Genomic DNA, 19503 nt, shown 5'->3' with positions numbered 1-19503 from the left:
CTCGCCCCAGCTCTGCCAACACAGGACCCCTGGGAACAGGAGACCAGGCCCTGCCCCCAGCCTTACGGCTGCAGACAAAACTGTCCCTGAACTCCAGGCTTCTCAACCGAAGCAGTTTTGTTCCACGGCGGGACACGGAGCAGGACCTGGAGGCATGGGCGGTGACGACTGGGTGTGTGTGCAGACACGAGGTGGGTAGCGGCCGTGACGCCGCTCACCGTTCTGCTGTGCTCGAGACACCCCAGGAGGCTCACTTGCCGTCCGCCCACCACCCGGATAACTGTACACCAGCTTTGATAAGAAGCAGGGCGGGGAGGTCAAGGTGACTTCCCGAGCCCCCTTTCCCTCCCTGCAGAAACCTGCCCACGTCTGCTCCTTGTCCTGCCATATCCCTCTACCCCTCCCTCCCCACGGAGGAGGAGAGCAAGGCTTTGCAAATCCAAGCAGCCCAAGAAAACACAGGCACCTCCTCTGACCAAGCTGACTCCCGGGGTCACGTGCTTTACCCCAGACTTCTTCCTTCCTCACCCCCGAGAGAAGCACAGCGGTGCAGGCCGGGAGGCTGACCTCCTGGGGAGACAGAGCCTCCCACCTTCCACACCTTTACCCATAAGGAGAAGGAACGCATCAGAATGGCATCTGCCCCCCAGCAGTGGTGCGGCTGTGCGCTTCATCTGGGTGGAGACTGCTGCCCTCTTCAACTCAAGTGTTTAGGGATAACTCAGGGAGCAAAGGAGGATGTGGTACCTCCTGCCTTCTCCCGCCCCAGGACGCTCACGCTTGTTGGCCCGGTGCGGAGGCCCAATTCCCTCTTTCCCACTGCACTCCCAGCCCGGTGCATGCCCCCTGGACCGGTCACAGAACCCAGCCATCATACAGCATGCTTAGGGCGTATGAAGATCCCAGCTTCCCTGGGCATTGTGCATGTGGACGCCTGCTTTTCCTTGTGCTTTCAAACCTCCTCTGGAAGCCTGTGCCTCACTAAGGAGATCCTAACTGACCGGAGGGAGAGTGGGGGAGAGCCCAACAAGGGCTTGCTGGTGGGCGAGTTCCCTCACAGGCCCCCCCCCCCGTCCTCAGAACACCGGTCCCTGGTCTTGATCTGCCTGTGAGCATAGCCTGTGCAAGGGTGGCCCCAGAACACCACCCTCCCAGTCCCTGAGGACGCCGTGGTTTCATCCTGGTTTCCAGCAGGTAGCAAAGGGCTGCATAAGGCACCCTGGTGCCCTCCACTCTCTGGATAGCTCCCTTATGCAGTCTTAAAGTTGGTCAGTTTCCTCCTGACCAACTTTTGGAATGCGTTATTATTACAGCTGCTTTCTTTCTCTGTGTCCAAACCTAGGAGTGGGTTTGAGGTTTTAGGGAAAAAGTAATCTTGCTTCTCATTTTATAATGTAAACTGCCGTACACAGGGTTAAATCAAGAATGATTGGCGGCAGCATTTCTTGTAGGTTTTGAGCTTGACGAGATGCATTATAATTCTGACCTAGATTCCCCTCTCTGAGCCTCTAGAACAATCCATCCCACACTGATGGAAAGAGAATGGGGTCTCATGATCAAATTCACCAGGCAGCACTTTAAATCATCTCACTTGTCCCAGGATCTTAGGATAACACAAGTCATGGCCACATGGGAACAGATTACACATCAGGCCAGGATGCGCTAGGAGGCTCTGAGCAGGTGCACCAGGGCTATTTATACCTAAACGACCTTCCGATGACGAAGGGGAGAACCAGGGGGCAGGCTGAGAATGGCGACTGGGTAACGCAATAGGAAGCTGCTTCTAGCTCGGGGTCAAGGACCTAACATCTGCTTTCTGCAGGCAGCTTTGGCTCCAGGCATCTCAAAATTAGGAAATGGCACGGCTATAGATTATTCCTGAAATAGCAACGCAGAAATATTGTGGAGTGATGCCAGACTTGCAAGGGTAACAGGGAGAATTCAAATGGCCCCAGTGCACCCGGGGGATCTGATGGGTCGGTGGTCCACGTGGCAGGACTCTGTCTGTACAGGTTCCCGCCGCTGAAAGCCGTTCCAGCCAAAGTATCTGGATTTACAACACTGCAGAGCCGAGGAGCGGTTATTCACTGGAAGAAGAGTCTTACTGGGCTCCTTGAAAGGAGAAGTTCTGCTGGTGTATTCAACGCGGGAATAAACTGATAGAAATCTTTCCACTGGGCAGGGGGAGGAGCTCCCTCAGCCACCGACACAGGCGCTGAGATCCTGGCCAGCAGCCCACCGCTCCTGGGAACCGAACTCCTAAAATCCACTCTGCACAGTCTTGTGGGCAAGACTTCCCTCTGCTGCTGCTGGTACACATGACCGGCAAGGGGAGGGGGCTCTGGCACATGCTGCCCGTTCACCCACGGACCCTGGGCTCTTTTCTCACTGCTCTGTGTCTTGGTTTCCCTGGGTGTCCCTCCCACAGCACTGAGTAACCACTGAGGGTACCCTTGGAAGGGTTCAGAAATGTAAAAGGAACAACTCAAGCACAAGCTCCTAGCATTAATAGAAGTCGTCGTGATAACGGGCCCTGAACAGGTACAGTGAAGGTCCCAGCCTGGCTCAGCAGGTGTTGGTCCCACGGCAAGGGGCGCCAGGCTGGGCGGGAGGTCTTCCTCAGGGCGTGGGAGGAGGTTCCCGTGGCCTGTGGTGATGAACTTTAATGCAGCGACGGGGCAGAGTAAACGTGGTGTATGTGCGGGACTCCCCGTGACCCTCTCCCAAGGCCTCGGGGCTGTAACTGTAATTTTTCATTCGGCTCATGAGACAGAGCAGCTTTCAGGAAGAACCGCTCCTCAGCGGCCCTTTATTTGTTCGGCTTTGCAGACAAGTTAATGGCAGAGCAGGACAGACGGGGGCAGTAACCCCACATCTGCTGTGATGGACTCATTCCGCTCCAGCAGGTCACCTGAGAATTTCTCCTGGCAGTTTTGGGTCACAGAGGGAAGCAGAAAGTGAAATAAATATCCTTCTATTTTCCAGGGTGGATCCCGAGGCAGGCAGGCACTGGGTTTGTGCTGGGTCAGGGAAATGGCTTTGGGTGGTCGTCCTGAGCATCAGCAGGGCAGAGGGAACGCCTTCCGGTATTCATAGTTTTTGCAAATGCTACTGTGCTGTGGTTTTCTTATCTAAGCTGCTGAAACAGAATGGGCACGTCTGGACAGGGGGTTGGTATCATTACGCACTGGATGCCAGTCAGTGCCTCGCATTTCATGCCTGCTTTCTCAAGCCCACGCTTGAGAGGCTCAAGGCTCGAGCCTGCCGTTTGCTCGGTGTGTGAGTGGGGGCCAAGGCTGACCAGCTGATCACGGCTGGGTAGGGAGGTGGACATGGGGGTCACTCGTCTGGTTCCAGGGAAGGCCTGCCGCAGCTGAGAGAAGGCTGTGGTCCTGAGGAGAGCTTTGCTGGGAGTATGTCACCTCACCTACCAGCTCCTGCCTGTGTCGGGTCTCTGACGGGACACCCACGCCGCACACCTCTTCTGTGGCTGGACGAGACATTCCGTGCAGCCGTGGAGCAACCTGAGGACAGCTGTGTGTTCCGTTGCCATAGCATGGACAGCCAGCCTGCTCACCTGGACACGGACAAGCGCCAAATACTATTTACGAAATAAGTGAATTTGCACAAAAGTGGTGACTCGGAGCTCTTCTCCCTTAACCACTCCCTGGCTGCTTTCATCCAGGGCTCGGGATAGAATGAAATCTTTCCATTCCTCTCTCCCTGCCTCGTCATCCTCGGGCAAATACAGAAGCGACAGTTACGTACGCTTGGTCCCCATGAATCTGAAGGGCCTCTCTCAGAAACAAAAGGGAATTAAATGCTAAAAGCAACAAAAGAAACTTCCCAACCTCAATTTTAGTCTGATTACTTTGAAATAATACAGCACGCCACCTTCTTGGTGCAGATATGCAGTGACCGTGTTTGCCCTGGCAGGAACCTGGCCCTAAATGCAGAGACGGGACGAGCCGTGCACACTGGGGCTGGTCTCCCCGCCGGACTCTCACCGGGTGGCTGCTAATGCCTGCAGAAAGAAGCCGGGCTTCTGCTCAGAGCTCCTGCGGACCTGGGCTCCCCAGGAGGCATGTTAGTTAGCCCAACCTGCACAGTGTTCAAGGTCATCATCGTGCTGTGAAAATTCCAACCGTTTCACAAAGCTGTCTTGGCTTTTCCTCCACATGCCCACTTCTTCGGGGGGCGCCCCTTCTGGGATGAGAGAAGCATCTGTCTGCAGCAACTTGCAAGCAGATCCTTCAAGCCAAGCTGCTGCGTTGAGTGGTAGCCAGAGCCGTGAGGCCAGGCCTCCCCTTTCCTCCCAGCTGCAGCCCGAGGATCCCCCATCCCACACGGTCCGTCCCCATCTCCGGCCCCAGCCATCCCTGTTCTCCTGTTTTCTCATCTCTGCGGGCGGCGAGGGCTGGGTACCCCGGAGAGAGAGGGAGAGAAGTGGGTTCCTGCCCGAGAGCCTGTCCCGTTCACTCCCTTGCTCCCTCGCTCACTCACTGCTTGTCAGGGGCCTCCTCTGAGCCCGGCTGTCTCAGAGGCCCGGGCGGCGTCTCTCCCCAACATTGACAGTGACTCCTGACCCTTGGGGCTTCCATTCCAGGAGCAGGGGATGGAGACTCCTAATCAGCACCATGAATAAGGGACGTGATGCCGGACACTGGACGGTGACGAGGAGCCGGGGATGCAGCAAGGTCAGGGGAGTCAGGGCGCTGGGCGAGGAGCTGCGTTTGGGAAGGCTTGGGACAGACATTAGCGAGGAGCTGGCTTTTCAGAAAAGCCATAAGGAGGAGGACATAAGTGATTCACAGGGGCACTCGGGGCTAGGAGGGCCGATGTGCTCGGCAGACAGGTGCGTGGAGAGGCCAGCGTGGGGGCGGGAGGGGCAGGTGAGGGGCTCGGCTCCGATGCCCCACCCCTCCCCTCAGCGGCTCTCTTCACGGTGCCGCTTTCTCTCTGTGACTTAGGGCACAGCCTTCGATTCCTGCCTTGCCCTCCCGACCAGGCTGTAAAGCCCGGGGTGTCACGGCCACTGCTCTGTGTCCGTGTCCTGGAAGCACCCGAAACGTGGTCAACAGCATGGCTGAACACAGGGAACAGCGAGTGATAACAGAAGGGGGTGTGCGGTTCTACCCTGAAGTCTGTGGGCGGGAGACGACGACCCGCGGCAGAGCGCCCGTCGGGGCACCAGGGGCCGTGCCCCCAGGGGTCAGCTTCTGAGGCTCCTGCCCGCGGCGCCATGCTGGCCCTCCAGGGCTAGGGCGCAGCCGGCTGGCCTGAGGCCTCATCACCACAGGCACAGCTGAGCTTCCGTGCTGGATGGAACGCAGAAATAATCGACCGAGAAAGATCTCCAGGTGCCCATCTGTGAGTTGAGGATGACCGAGCTCCTTATAATTCTACATTCCAGGAAGCTAAGGAAAAAGAGATTTCACGGGCAAGCACTTTGCTTCCACCGTCCACTTTCCTGAACGCAAGCTGATGTTGACCCGGTCCTTTAACCAGGCTTGTGCACCTGCTGGGGAGGTCACCAGTGCACCTGGTGGGAGGTCACAGGTGCACCTGGCGGGGAGGTCACCAGTGCACCTGGCGGAAGGTCACAGGTGCACCTGGTGGGGTGGTCACCAGTGTTCCTGGTGGGAGGTCACAGGTGCACCTGGCAGGGAGGTCACAGGGGCACCTGGTGGGAGGTCACAGGTGCACCTGGCGGGGAGGTCACAGGGGCACCTGGCGGGGAGGTCACAGGTGCACCTGGTGGAGAGGTCACAGGGACACCTGGCAAGGAGGTCACAGGGGCACCTGGGGGGGTAGGTCACAGGTGTGCCAGCATCTCGTGTGCTTCTCTGTAGTCTCAGTGTTGAAAAGAATCCTAACCCCATAAAAGCTGCATGATCAGAACTACAGAAGCGGGTTTTAAGGAAGCTGGTGCTCTCCCAGTGGGTCGACTTTCAGAAGAGGAAGAGAGAGGAGGGTAAGGTCAGAAGCTCCAGGAACAGCTGGCTCCATCCAGCATCCGTATCAGCACCTTGTCAGAGGTCATAACCCTGGGGGCTGGGGGTGGGCTGCCACGGCGCCCCTGCTGCTGGAACCCACGGAGGTGACAGGACGAAGACAGGGAGCAAGGCAAACACCGCTAACAGCCTTGGTCCTAGAGAGGACATTAATGTAATATACACCTGTCTTCTGTTAGAGTCTCTCGAGGCTAATTTGTCAGCTCAGGGAACAGAGCCCCCCCGCCGCCGAGTATGCCTGCTGTGTGCGCATCAGGAAAGGACTGGAAGACACTGACATCCGAAGAGGGACATCCTCCTGGCACACGAAGCCCAGCTTTGGCTGCTCCCCATGCTGACGGGCCAGGAGGCGGCTCCGAGCGGCGGGTCCGAATGAGATTCGGGAGCCCCTTGGCCAGCGGCCAGCTCCAAGCGGCAGCGTGGCATCAGCCTGGAGGACTGGGGCCCGAGGCTCGACATGTGATGGGCCCTCCCTGCACCAGGTGATGTCTGGACCCCAGGCCTGTGTCCGGCAGAAGTCCTGTGAGGTCGCTTCAGCCAGAGCCCCTCACCCCTGTGTTTCCTCCCAGTGGTTTTCCATCCACAGCCCCCACCCCACTATTAATCCCACTGCCCCCAGCTGCTCAGAGTTGAGCCCCATCTCTCCACCGACCGCAGGCCCTGTCCCCGTGGTCCTTGAACTCATCACCATGCAGGTCCTTGAATTCATCACCATGGAGGTCCTTGAACTCATCACCATGCAGGTCCTTGAACTCATCACCATGCAGGTCCTTGAACTCATCACCATGGAGGTCCTTGAACTCATCACCATGCAGGTCCTTGAACTCATCACCATGCAGGTCCTTGAACTCATCACCATGGAGGTCCTTGCACTCATCACCATGCAGGTCCTTGAACTCATCACCATGGAGGTCCTTGCACTCATCACCATGCAGGTCCTTGAACTCATCACCATGGAGGTCCTTGCACTCATCACCATGGAGGTCCTTGCACTCATCACCATGCAGGTCCTTGAACTCATCACCATGCAGGTCCTTGCACTCATCACCATGGAGGTCCTTGCACTCATCACCATGCAGGTCCTTGAACTCATCACCATGCAGGTCCTTGAACTCATCACCATGCAGGTCCTTGAACTCATCACCATGCAGGTCCTTGAACTCAACACCATGCAGGTCCTTGAACTCATCACCATGGAGGTCCTTGAACTCATCACCATGCAGGTCCTTGAACTCATCACCATGGAGGTCCTTGAACTCATCACCATGCAGGTCCTTGAACTCATCACCATGGAGGTCCTTGCACTCATCACCATGCAGGTCCTTGAACTCATCACCATGGAGGTCCTTGCACTCATCACCATGCAGGTCCTTGAACTCATCACCATGCAGGTCCTTGAACTCATCACCATGCAGGTCCTTGAACTCATCACCATGCAGGTCCTTGAACTCATCACCATGCAGGTCCTTGAACTCAACACCATGCAGGTCCTTGAACTCATCACCATGCAGGTCCTTGAACTCATCACCATGCAGGTCCTTGAACTCATCACCATGGAGGTCCTTGAACTCATCACCATGCAGGTCCTTGAACTCATCACCATGGAGGTCCTTGAACTCATCACCATGGAGGTCCTTGAACTCATCACCATGCAGGTCCTTGAACTCATCACCATGGAGGTCCTTGAACTCATCACCATGCAGGTCCTTGAACTCATCACCATGCAGGTCCTTGAACTCATCACCATGCAGGTCTTCCTTACGTCGCTAATGAGCATCACCAACAACTTTGTCTTTAACAGTCTGGATGTTTGTTTTCTTTAGCGACTCTATGAGAGTGGCAGCTGGGTGGGCCTGAGCCTGAAACCAGAGGCTGGGAGAGCAGCACAGAGTACGAGACGCAGCCCTTCAACACAGAAGAGGCCTGCACAGCCTGGCCCGGCAGCCTGGGGAACCCCAGGGGCCTGCAGACCCAGAGACCAGGTGGCCCAGCAGCCCAGCAACCCCGCGGCCTGGAGACCCACAGGGGCCCAGAGACCCAGAGACCCAGTGGCCCTGCAACCACGAGGCCTGGAGACCCACAGGGCCTGGAGACCTGAGGGGCTCCTGCAGCCTCTTGCTGAGCAGAAGGAGATCCCTGCTCTGTCCTCAGCGGTGGGAGTGGCTGCAGGGTCATCGGAACCTGCCTCTCAAGGGCCAAGTGTTAAAGGGCTCTCAGGCCTGGCGCTGCAGGAAGGTGGTCCCTGGTCTGTGCCTGTAAAATGGCAGCCTGTTCAGAAGGCTCCTGAGAGAGGGCACCCCTTCAGGGGACAGGGCCACGTTCCCCTCTGGTCTGTACCAAGCTGGTGCGCCCTCCACCTCACCTCCCTGTGACCCATGTGTGGTGGGCCCCGTGCTGTACGACTTACATTCCAGTCTATGGTCACAAAGAAAGGATGCCGCTTGATCTCCTCCACTCCATCGATGCCAGCACCTGTCCCGAGGGCAAAGCACACACGAGCATCAGGACAAACCCCTAGTTTCATTACCTCTGAGTTTCTGGCACAGCAGTGTGAGGGGCTGGGGGATGCCCGAGCAGCTCCCAATGCCTTCTTCCTGTGGGAAGGGGCCCCTGCTCACCTGCCTCACAGCCCACAGAAGCCACATTCAGCCCTGCAGGCCTGTGACAGGGCCAGAGGCAGGGGTGGGGTAGGCTGGAAGCTTCCTGCTACAGGTGTGGGGGGGTGCCTGGAAACCTGGAGGGGGAAGCTGGAGGCCCATCACAGCCCGGCTGCATGTGTGCATGTATCCATCCCTCCATCCCTCCATCCATCCCCCATCCCCCATCCATCCATCCCTCCACCCACCCACCCACCCACCCATCCACCTATCCATCCAACCATCCATCTATCCATCATCCATCCATCCATCCATCATCCATCCATCATCCATCTATCCATCATCCATCCATCCATCCATCATCCATCCATCCACCCACCCACCCATCCACCTATCCATCATCCATCCATCCATCCATCCATCCATCCATCCATCATCTATCCATCATCCATCCATCTATCCATCATCCATCCATCCATCCATCCATCCATCCATCCATCATCCATCCATCCATCCATCCATCCATCCATCATCCATCCATCCATCCACCCACCCATCCACCTATCCATCTATCCATCCATCCATCATCCATCCATCCATCATCCATCCATCCATCCATCTATCCATCATCCATCCATCCATCCATCATCCATCCATCCATCATCCATCCATCCATCCATCTATCCATCATCCATCCATCCATCCATCATCCATCCATCCATCCACCCACCCATCCACCTATCCATCTATCCATCCATCCATCCATCCATCCACCCACCTACCTATCCATCCATCCATCTTTCCATCCAACCATCCATCTATCCATCATCCATCCATCCATCTATCCATCCCACCACCCATCCAACCAACCATCCATCCATCCATCCATCCATCCATCCATCCATCCATCTATCCAACTATCTATCTAAGTAGGCACCATGCCCAATATGGGACTTGAATTCACAACCCCAAGATCAAGAGTCACATGCTCTACCAACTGAGCCACGCAGCCCCACCCTGGCTGCACTTTGATGCTCAGGCTGGCCTTCCAGAAGGGTGAGAAAGTACGGAAGGAGTGGGAGAGCAGGCTGCAGTGCAGAGTGCCTTGTTAGGCGGCTCTGGGTTCACAGGGAAGGGGAAGACAGCCAGATACTGGAGAGGCAGCTTCCAGCAGGACGGGACCCAGAGAGAGACTGGCGTCCACACCTGCGGACGCCGGGGTCCCTGGAGACCGCTTATAAATAGTTCTGCTGGGTTTGTTCATTCTGCCCGGCCTCTCTCTTTACTTTGCTGCTTACGTTAAATCCCGAGACCTGGGGAGCGGGGCAGGACCGAATCTGCAGAGCACAGAGGATTCAGGGCAGGGAGACTGTTTTGCCTGCCGAGGTGATGTCATGATACCTTTGCTGGAGGTGCACAGACAGTGTGTGAGGCCTGACGCGGACGCTGCCAACACTGGTCCATCCGTTACACCGAATGCATGGCACTGACATCAGTTTGGGGTTAGGGGAAACTGGGGAGATGGGGGGAGGGGGGAGTCCAAGGGAACTTGCTGTACTTACCTTTCAACATTTCTGTAAACTTAACGCTGCTCTAAAGATAAGTCTATTAATTCAGAGGAACCAAAACCCCCAGGTCCTAAGAGCTCTGGGTTTTCTCCAGGATGGGAAGGGGGAAGGGGAGCCTCAGTGGGCCAGGGAGGGGGCTGGGGGCACAGGGACACGGGAAGGGGAGGCGGGCCATGTGGGCTGGGCCGTGTCCACCCAGCTCCTGTCCCAAGTCTGGGGATGGGGGTTTCGTGTCACATGGTTTGTGAGACACAGACCTCCTGGTTCTGCACCCTGGACTCCACAGCCCCAGCCCTGCTGCGGGTCAAGGCCTGGTCTCAAGTGCTCCCTGTTCAGCCTGCACCCCAGGAAGGTAGGTGCTGGGGGCTGCCGGCTGCGATGGGAGGGACCAGGAGCAGGAAGGTGTGGAGGACGGGGAAGCCGTCCCCAGCTGCTGTGGTCACGGAGGCACCGCCCACCCAGCCACACTGTCGGGGCCTGAGAAGTCAGGTGGTGCCCTCAGTATAGGGTGCTGGGGTTCCAGGAGATGCAGCCCTCCTGGACGTGGCTGGACGCTTTCACGTCCTCAACCCCTGACCAACCTTCCCTGGTCTTCGTGCTGATGTGGGAACCACCCATGGGACAGAGGGTGGTAGAGTTCAGCCCCACCTCCCACCTCCAGGGAGGGGAGAGGGCTGGAGCGATTTAATGGAGCACGCCTAAGGAGTGGGACCTTCATAAAAGCCCTGTACAGCAGGGTTTGGAGTTTCCGGGTTGATGAACAAAAATGCATCCACGTGCCAGGAGGGTGGTGTATCCCAAATTCCAAGGGGATCCCTTCAGAACTCACCCTATGCACCTCTTCATCTGTATCCTTTAAAATATCCTTTGTAATAAACTGGTAATAGTAAGTAAAACGGTTTCCTGAGTTCTGTGAGCTGTTTTAGCATATTATCAGACCCAAAGAAGGGGTCTTGGAAACTCCGGATTTATAGCTGGTTGGTCGGAATCACAGGTGATACCCTGGGCGGTGGGACCGAGTCCAGGTCTGGGCCAACGCTGGGGGGTTAGTACCAGAACTAAGGTGAATCGTAGCACACCAAGCTGGTGTCTCCTGGGAAGTGAAGAATTTGTTGGTGTGGAAAACGCACGCATCTGGTGTCAGACGTGTTGGCACGAGTAGAGAGAAATGGGTTCTGTCCTTCAAGGGCCTCCGGCTGAGGACCTCTCTGGAGTTCCGAGTCTGGCCCCCGTTCTGAGATGTGATCCCAGCAGCCTGCAGCCCATGACAGGCCCCCAAACTGCTGCTGTCAAGAACCGTGGAGAACAAATCAGCAGTCTGACTCCCAACCCTGACCCCCCTTCAGCCCACCTGTGTGCAGGCCTCCTCATGAAGACCGGAGCTCGGGATGGAAAATCCTCCTGGTCCTGAGGATTAAAACCCCCGATCTGTACTGCTTCCCAGCTCTTCTTTGGTGAGGGCTGCCGTGCTTCCAGAAGCACCGTGGTCGGTCAGGGGTGGGAGCGTCAGTGCACACGTCAGAGCCCGAGGTAGCAAGCACCTGCCGCATGACTCATGGGCTAAATCTCCTTGAAGAATCTACACTGCATTTTGCACCCATTCCATTTCATCCTCATTCATCATTTGCAAATACATGGTCTGCAGCAATTTAAACCAAGTGAGACACAAAGGAAATACAGATTTTGGTGTGACTCCAAATTCTGTGCTGGTGCATGCTGGGTTTTCTTGGATACTTAATCAGCACATTCTTAACTGCACTTTCTTTCTTCCGCTGCAGTGAGATTTTGTGCCATGTTTGTGCTTTGAGGCCTCAGCAAACAGTCGACAGTGAATTAATTAACACTTCAGTTATTACTCAAAATTTATAGGTGTCCCGAAAGGAGAAAAACATGAAACGGAAGGCAAATTTCTGCACACAGTTCTTTAAGGCCTATGTCCTCCTTCCTAGGGCACACAAGGTCATTGTTTTGGATTCTATAGTCTTATCCTCTCCTGAAATGAGGCAAGCGGTTGTTTTGTATTGATGACCCCTTTTTATGTCAACTGAACACACATGCCAGTTGGGCAGAGCTCTAGGCTAGGACGGTCAGGGAGTGCTTGTGCAGATCCTGAATCACAGCTGGGTGCTGTCGGGTCTGACCCGATGCTGTGGAAGTCTCCCCTTCTGTGCCAAGCGGAGGGCTGCAATTCATCCAGATCGCACAGAGTGGACAAAGGCAAGTGTTTACAGACAGAAAGGTCTGGAACAGAAGAACGATACTTGTCTCTTATTAGCCTTGGTGAGTTTTCACCAAGTCCTCCAACACCAGGTAAAGATGAGTTAAAAAGCTCAACGGAGCGGTAGATTCAAGAGCTCATACTTCCTGTGGTGTGAACATGTCACCTGTGGTCCATCTGCAGATGGGAATATCACTGAGCGTGTTCGTGGGGACCCACGTGTCAGACTTATGCACATTGGTTGAGGGTGTCATCTTGCATCCAGGCTTGCATCCAGGACTTGCTTATGTCCACGCACCATTGTGGGTGCGCCCTCCGCCTGCACGGGGGATTTGCTCTACTGCATGGATGACATTTAGGCCCCCGCTCCACAGGCTTAACAAGGCGATCTCCTCCACTGTGGGGTCAATCGTCACTGGGCTTCTACATTCTCAGTAGATTACTCTCAAAAGGTTTTGGTATCTGCCCCAAATATTTTCATTGTTTCTTCATTTCCACAGATAGCATTGGGAATGTTTAATCCCTGGGCCTTCTGAGATGCCTCTGAAGTATTTACTCTTTGTTTTTGAGCCACACAGTGTCCACCTCGAAATCTTTTTTTTTTATTTTAAATTTTAATTTTTTTAAATAACCTCTACCCCCCAATGTGGGGCTCGAACTCACAACCCCGAGACCGAGAGTCGCACGCTCCCCCGACTGAGCCGGCCAGGCGCCCCTCACAGCAAATTCTTGGTGCACGTTCAGAACAAGCTCACTTTCGGTTACTGTCCTTACATCCTCAAGCTCTGCCCGACTGGTACATCCTCGAGCTCTGCCCGACTTGTAATTTCCGGGCCATCCTGTCGGGGATGTGAACACGAGGTCTGCTTCTTACTTCTTCATCACTTACACTTTATCTACATGTTGTTTTTTCATAGTTTTTAAGTATTTGCTGTCCCTTTGAAATTTCATTCACTCAGTGTTTAAAATGTTTGCTTGGCTGTGGCTCAGAGGACACTGGTTTGAGCAGACCAGCAAGCTTGGTCTTGACCACGCCGTCCAAGGGTGGCCTGCTGCCGATGGGACCCGGGATGGGCCATCGGAGACAGAGCCGGTGAAGCATGTCTTGTGGAGACCAGCGTTGGAGAGTAGAACAGAAACAGGAGACACAGAAATCCTCTGCTAGTGGGCAGGGCCGTAGCCAACAGGTGTGCTCGGGGAGACTGGATCTGATGCGGTCTACACCGCTGTGCTGTTTCACACGGATCAGCACAGCTCATTCCTCTCTCAACTCCGCCACATGGCCCCCTAGGAGTCTGAGAATCTCCCGGAAGTTCCTATAGGAAGACAAAGATGCTCCCGAGGGACGAGCTAGAGAGCCGTCAGCGTTGAAAACGGCCCAGAGAGTGGGTTTCCTACTTCCAGTACCCACTCGTCTTCCATTCTGTGGCAACGTCTGGAAAGGAAGCCAGACTTCTGTCTGGAGAGGGGTTTACTCAAAACAGCGCCCTGCAGGGCCCTGCCCGGCACGCCCATTCACAAGAACGGCCACCACCGTCTGGGGACCTCCCTGAGCCCGGACTCGCACCCGAGGTTCTGCACTGCTCGGCCCCGACCTCCCCGCGGGCTGGGGGGGTGGGCGAGGAGGGGGCGCCACCTTGGCCCCAGCGCCAGGCTGCAGCGTGCGGGCTTGGAACGGAGCCCCGGCCTCTCGCTCTTGTCCCTGACTTCCTGGACTTGCGAATCTTTCAGAATGACGAGTGTCACACCTGGAAGCCACCTCTGGGGCAGAGATGAGGACATGGAGGCCCAGCGCAGGGACCCGTCTCCCAAGGCCTCCCTCCTGGAACATGCCTGACCCCCACCTCCATCTCCCCGGAGGCCTCTGTGGACCAACTCACCAGCGACACCAGCCCCCGCGGGGCTTCTCTAGTTCACGGTGAGACCGTCCCTGCTTGGCTGCACCCTTCAGAGGGAGCCCACGCGGGATGCCTGGCAGTCCCGGCTCGGCCTGCACTGCCTCTTCCAGACCCCCCGCCCCGGCACAGGGAGATAACACACACCCCTCCCACGGGCAGGGCTCCTGCGACTTTGCCCCAGGCCCCCTGCTGACGACAGCAGCTGTTTGGGGGCCACCCATGCATTTTGCCCAGGGCTCTATCACTGAGCATATCACATCGCACAATAAATACGTGCGTGATGACCCCTCATTCAGGTCGAAATGGACACAAATTGCACTCCAAGACTCTCAAGCTCACTGCCCCCAGGCAGAAAACCACCTGCTCCTCCCCCTTCCTCCCCTCCCACCTGGTCTACGTAGGTGCCCCGACCCCCCAGCTTCCACCCTCCTCCCTCTCCAACCCTCCCTCCAGGACTACCTGCTCTGCTCGCTCCGCCCCTGCAGCCTTCTGTCTATTAGTGTGCAGGGGCAGAGGCCGTGGATGGGAAGCCCCCTTGGAGGCCAGCCTCACCATGCCCCTGCATCACTGGCACCTGCTCAGGTGTTCACAGCACGTTTACCAAGCAGCGAGCACCGCTAGTCAGTGGCTGGGTGAGATTGAGACTCTGGGGTGAGGACATTCGGGGGACACTGAGGCGGAAGGGCCAGCTTTAGACCTGGAGGCCGGGGGCCTGTGCAAGTCGTGTGGGGAGGGGCCTCGGCTTCTCCATCTGCAAAGGGTAAGATGTCAACCAAAGGCATCTCTGCTCTTCCTTCCGGCTGTCCGCTTCTGTGCACACACCCTTGGAGGGTGTTATGGATTGAACCGCATTGATGTCCTTCCGCGGGAGGGAAAGAGGCAGCTGGGCAGCGGGGCTGCAGGGCTGGTGCTGGGCCCGGGCCTCTGAGAGGACTCGGTGGGAGGGGAGACACCTGGAGGGGAGCAGGGGGACGTGGAGGCGGTTTGCTGTTTCCCAGCACCAACGTTGGCCCGGCCTCCAGGGCTTGGGTGCCTGGGGTCAGCTGGAGGGCCGGGGGCTCTTCAACAGGGCAGGACTCCAGAGACAGAGGTTCTGGCTGATTTGAAGGTGACCTGGTCATGATACAAATCCGTGTGATGACGGGCATTGGGGCAAGGCCTTCTGAGCCCCCGGAACGGCCCAGGGGCTATTTTAGGGCTAAGGCTCACAGCAAACAGAATGGAGGGGAGGACCCAGCTTTCCAATCCAGCTGCCTGTGCAGATCAAGATTCATTTACTCAACATCATCTTCCTCCTTAGGGCAGAAGATTTTTGGGCAAGTAGATTCAGTTGCCTCCCTGGGGACAGTCGTGTCACTAATAAGCCCAAATATAGTTTCTTTCTTATGCTAAGCCTGGACGTCTTCTGTTGTGAGGACTCCCAAGGGATGGCCAATAGCTCCTAGAGAGGTGCATGATGATTCCCTTTAGAGATTAGCCGAAGGGCAGTCTTCAGCCACAGATGGGCCAACGTCCACACCTGCTGTGGGCTCCACTGGACCAGTCTCTCCCAAGATGATCATCCATACACTTAATGAGATAAGCCCATCTTTCTCTCTCATCAATGATTTAAACTAAATAAGAAAATGATATTTTGGGTTCGAGAACTATGGTTTTTGTGACATTAAATTCAAAGACAAAGGAATAGGTTATATAGGAAATTATTTCCTTTTTCCAGAATAGAGGAAGAACAGACACGGCCCCTCCCCTGGTCACATTCATCCGGTGCACGGTGACAAATCCTCTCCAGCAAATGCAAGGATATTTGAAAGGAGAGTGACTTCCTCAGCCCTTGCAGGAGACGAGTCGGAATTGCTTCTTCTCTGGTGTGTGTTTCAGTGAATGGATGTGTCCAATGCCTTCATTTCTCTGTTCTGAGTCTGGTTCCCTGCGGAGAGGTCAGACTCACAGCCAGGCTCCCACCGGCCTGGACGGGTGGCCGACGGGGCTCGTCCTAGAGGGAAGCGTTCTGGGAGAGGAGGTGACACGCCTCACACGTGCTCATGCATTCACAGCTCACAATGTGCCCAGATTTTCTGCTGGCACTCAAGAATGACAAGGCAGAGACTGGACAGATCTTCACAGCACAAACTCAGCATCGAAAGAAAAGTTTCAGCCGTGGGCAAGGTTACTGGGGAAACATGGTAGAAGGAGCCCTTTGAGGGCGACAGGGCTGGAGTTCCTCTTCTCCATGGTTGGAGAGGCCCTGCCCTCCTTCCGGTTGAATTCGGGACCCGGCAGGTCACCTGAATGCTTTCCTGCCAAGGAATGCCGGGCTCTCCAGACACAGGTCAAACACTTTCTTTTTTGCAATGATCTCAGGACAAGGTTTAACAACATCAACTAAAATGCATCCCATAAAACCATAGTTTGTTTTGTTTTTACCAGAGTTGCAGTTTACCAGTACTTGTGCACCAGATGACTTTTATCCACTCCGACCCATAACCACGTGGCAGAGAACGAAAACATTCCAATTAGTAGGAAGCAGTGTGACCAAGAGGGGTCTAGACGTGATCCCCCACCACGGAACTGGGGGCACCCTTTATCTCTGCCTTCTCATGGACTTGTGTCCTGTGTGTGAGACACAGTTCTAGCTCTTCACGTCTTTCTAACCACACTGTGAAGTAGGCACGGCCATCACCCTCAGTTCACAGACAGGGAAATCGGCTCAGAGAGGTGCATACATCTGCTCGAGGTCACTCAGCAAGTAAGTGCAGGACGGGATGCGGTCCTGGCATTACCGCCCTCCACCCCTCTGCCCGGTGCTCCTCCGCCTGGGGCTTCTCCCGAGCTCCCCTTCTCCGGGCTCACACTTGCCATTGTCCACGTTCCAGCAAACCTCTCTCCCCTTCCGACGAGCTCTGCCATATACCTCTCTTTGTCAGTTTGCCGCTTCCTTGGCTAACGCTGATCTCTTCGGCTGCGCTAAAGGCCCCGTGAGAGTGAGGACCATGGTTCTGCTCCACGGTGTCGCCAGAGCCTAGGAAGCACTGGGGAACCCCGTGTAGGTGTGTATTATTTCTAGATTACATACTGCATAGTCCCTCTCCTTCCTAACTAACGGGTCCTTAAGCTCTGCCGAGAGGGGTGAGAAGTAGGGCTGGAGGCAATGGAGGAAGGCAGGCCAGGCACCACACCTCCCTCAAGTCGGCTCGTCCTTTACTGAAGACCTCCGCAGCCGACCCTGGAGGCTGGCTAATAAGACAACCGTTCCCAGTCTGCTCGTCCTGGTACCCCAATACCCCTGGCTTCCCACCTTCCTTTTAGTGAGAAGTGCCATGTGACGGTTTCTAGCCAGCCTGGGAAGGCCCAGGGTTTTGGGAAAGCTTTGCATTCTTGATAAGAGAGACAGATGCAGCTGCCCTCATCCATTTCCTCCTTTCAACTGAATGTGATGCCTGGAGCCGTGGCAGCCACTTTGTGATCACAAGGCCCCACTCAGGGGGATGAAGAGGCAATGAACTAAGGATGGTAAACTAAAAAGATAAGCAGATCTGGGCTTTTGATAACTATGGTTCGGCTGCCGAGTCAATGCTTACAACCCTCTACTGCCATGTGACTTGTTACTACAAGAAAAATAAACTGCAGTTTGAAAAATTAAATTGTTGGGTTAAATAATTTTAAGTTACTTAAGTGTTCTGTACTTTGCAACTAAAAGTAATTCTTTGGGATATACCTCTCTCATGAGCAAATCTCTGTGGGTTAAGACCAGCTAAGCTGCACCGCAGGCTGGCCCTGGACAGGGAGGGATTATTTTGGTGTTACTCCCACACGGACGGAGACATTAATGATAGATAATTAATTCATGATCAGGAGAGTCAGATCAGAAATAGGCAAACAATTATGATCTTTGTGTGGCTTTTAGAACTGAACTGAGGGACACATTTGCTGTTTGGTTCTATGCCTTAAAATGCACCCTCGTTAAGAAGTGCTGCCCACCTCCTCCCCAGAAAGCACAGCGATGAAGGGGAGGGTCTGCTCTCTCGGGGAGGCCCCCAGCCCAGGCTACACGGGATCTGATAAAAGTGCAACAAGACAGCAATTCCAGGAGGGAGGGGCAGACGCAGGCCCTTTATTCCCCGTCTGTGTTCCTGGGGACAAGTTCTCCTGCTGTCCTCACGACCCCCACCCACAGGACAGGGTGGCTCCATGGCGAGAGGAGGGCCTTGCCCTGTGGCGGATACTGGGAGACCGTCAATGTGGAGAGAGGACGGGCCTTTCTGGCCCTGCTGAGCTGCTGTTTGTGCAGGCACATGTGGCCGGGGATCCCGCAAGGGGGGTTCCCAAGGAAAGGGCATGGTGCAGGCACCTGCAGAAGCCATGTCTCTCAGAATCGGGGCCCGGGCCGTGCCTCGGTCAGAACCAGGACAAGGAGGGCCCATGACGACCTTTGGCTGCTGTTTTTAGGTCCCATCTGGGACTTTGCTGAGGTGCCCAGTAACAACAAGGTGGAGGAACTTCTGTTTAGCTCTCGACGTTCCTCCAGGTCTCGAACCAAACCCACACATGCCACATCAGCCCTTGCATGTCAGCATGGAGCAAAACCCCCTGTGGAGACCGCTGTGCACCCCATTCTGGACCTCAAGGCTCCATGCCGTCCCCACTGGCCCCTGGTGGCTTGGCAGCCCAGTGACCAGAGCTGCCGTCCGGGGAGGCCTCTAGCTAGAGTGAGCAGTCCCTACCTTTAGGGTCCGGCCTGTGGGGCTCTGTTTGGGGCAGTTATCACACTGACTGGTTTTAATCAGTGTCCTTTGACAACAGTCATTTTAACAGATACCATCCAGGGGCCTATGTGAGGTTGGTGTCAGGAGCTGGGCCCATGGGGCTCTCCCCACATCCCCTTGCAGACACCTGCTCTGGTATAAAATGGGTACAGGTTCCACCATGGGATATGTTTAGACTCTGTAGCAACTCATCTATGCAACTAGACAGATCTTGGGCATCTCTCCAGTTAGGGATTACAGAACAGTGGGTCTCATGGGGGTGGGTGGGGGGATCGTCCCCAGGGGCAAGTCTAGACACAGTTCGGTTTGCTACGGCAGGGGGAGGGAGGCATCTAGGGAGAGAGCACGGATGCCGCTAGACATCCTACAGTGCAAGATGGTCTTCCACAAGAAAGAACTACTACCCAGCCGAGATGTCACCTGCGCCATGGTGGAGACACCTGGT

At 55.6% G+C, this 19503-nt stretch overlaps 1 protein-coding gene across 6 annotated transcripts in view; it reads right to left on the bottom strand.

The window, feature by feature from the left end:
- Positions 1 to 19503, bottom strand: part of RPS6KA2 (ribosomal protein S6 kinase A2) — a 292856-nt gene that overhangs the window by 29926 nt on the left and 243427 nt on the right. For all 6 annotated transcript variants that reach the window (XM_028103238.2, XM_028103240.2, XM_028103241.2 and 3 more), the window contains one exon: positions 8422 to 8486. In XM_028103238.2, coding sequence (XP_027959039.1) covers positions 8422 to 8486 — 65 coding nt within the window. The remainder of the gene's footprint in view (positions 1 to 8421; positions 8487 to 19503) is intronic.

This window comes from Eumetopias jubatus, unplaced genomic scaffold, assembly GCF_037043125.1.
Source record: "Eumetopias jubatus isolate StellerSeaLion01/CBP00866 unplaced genomic scaffold, mEumJub1_p1.0 scaffold_6, whole genome shotgun sequence".
Lineage (NCBI taxonomy): Eukaryota > Metazoa > Chordata > Mammalia > Carnivora > Otariidae > Eumetopias > Eumetopias jubatus.
This window is presented reverse-complemented; position numbering and strand designations above follow the sequence as displayed.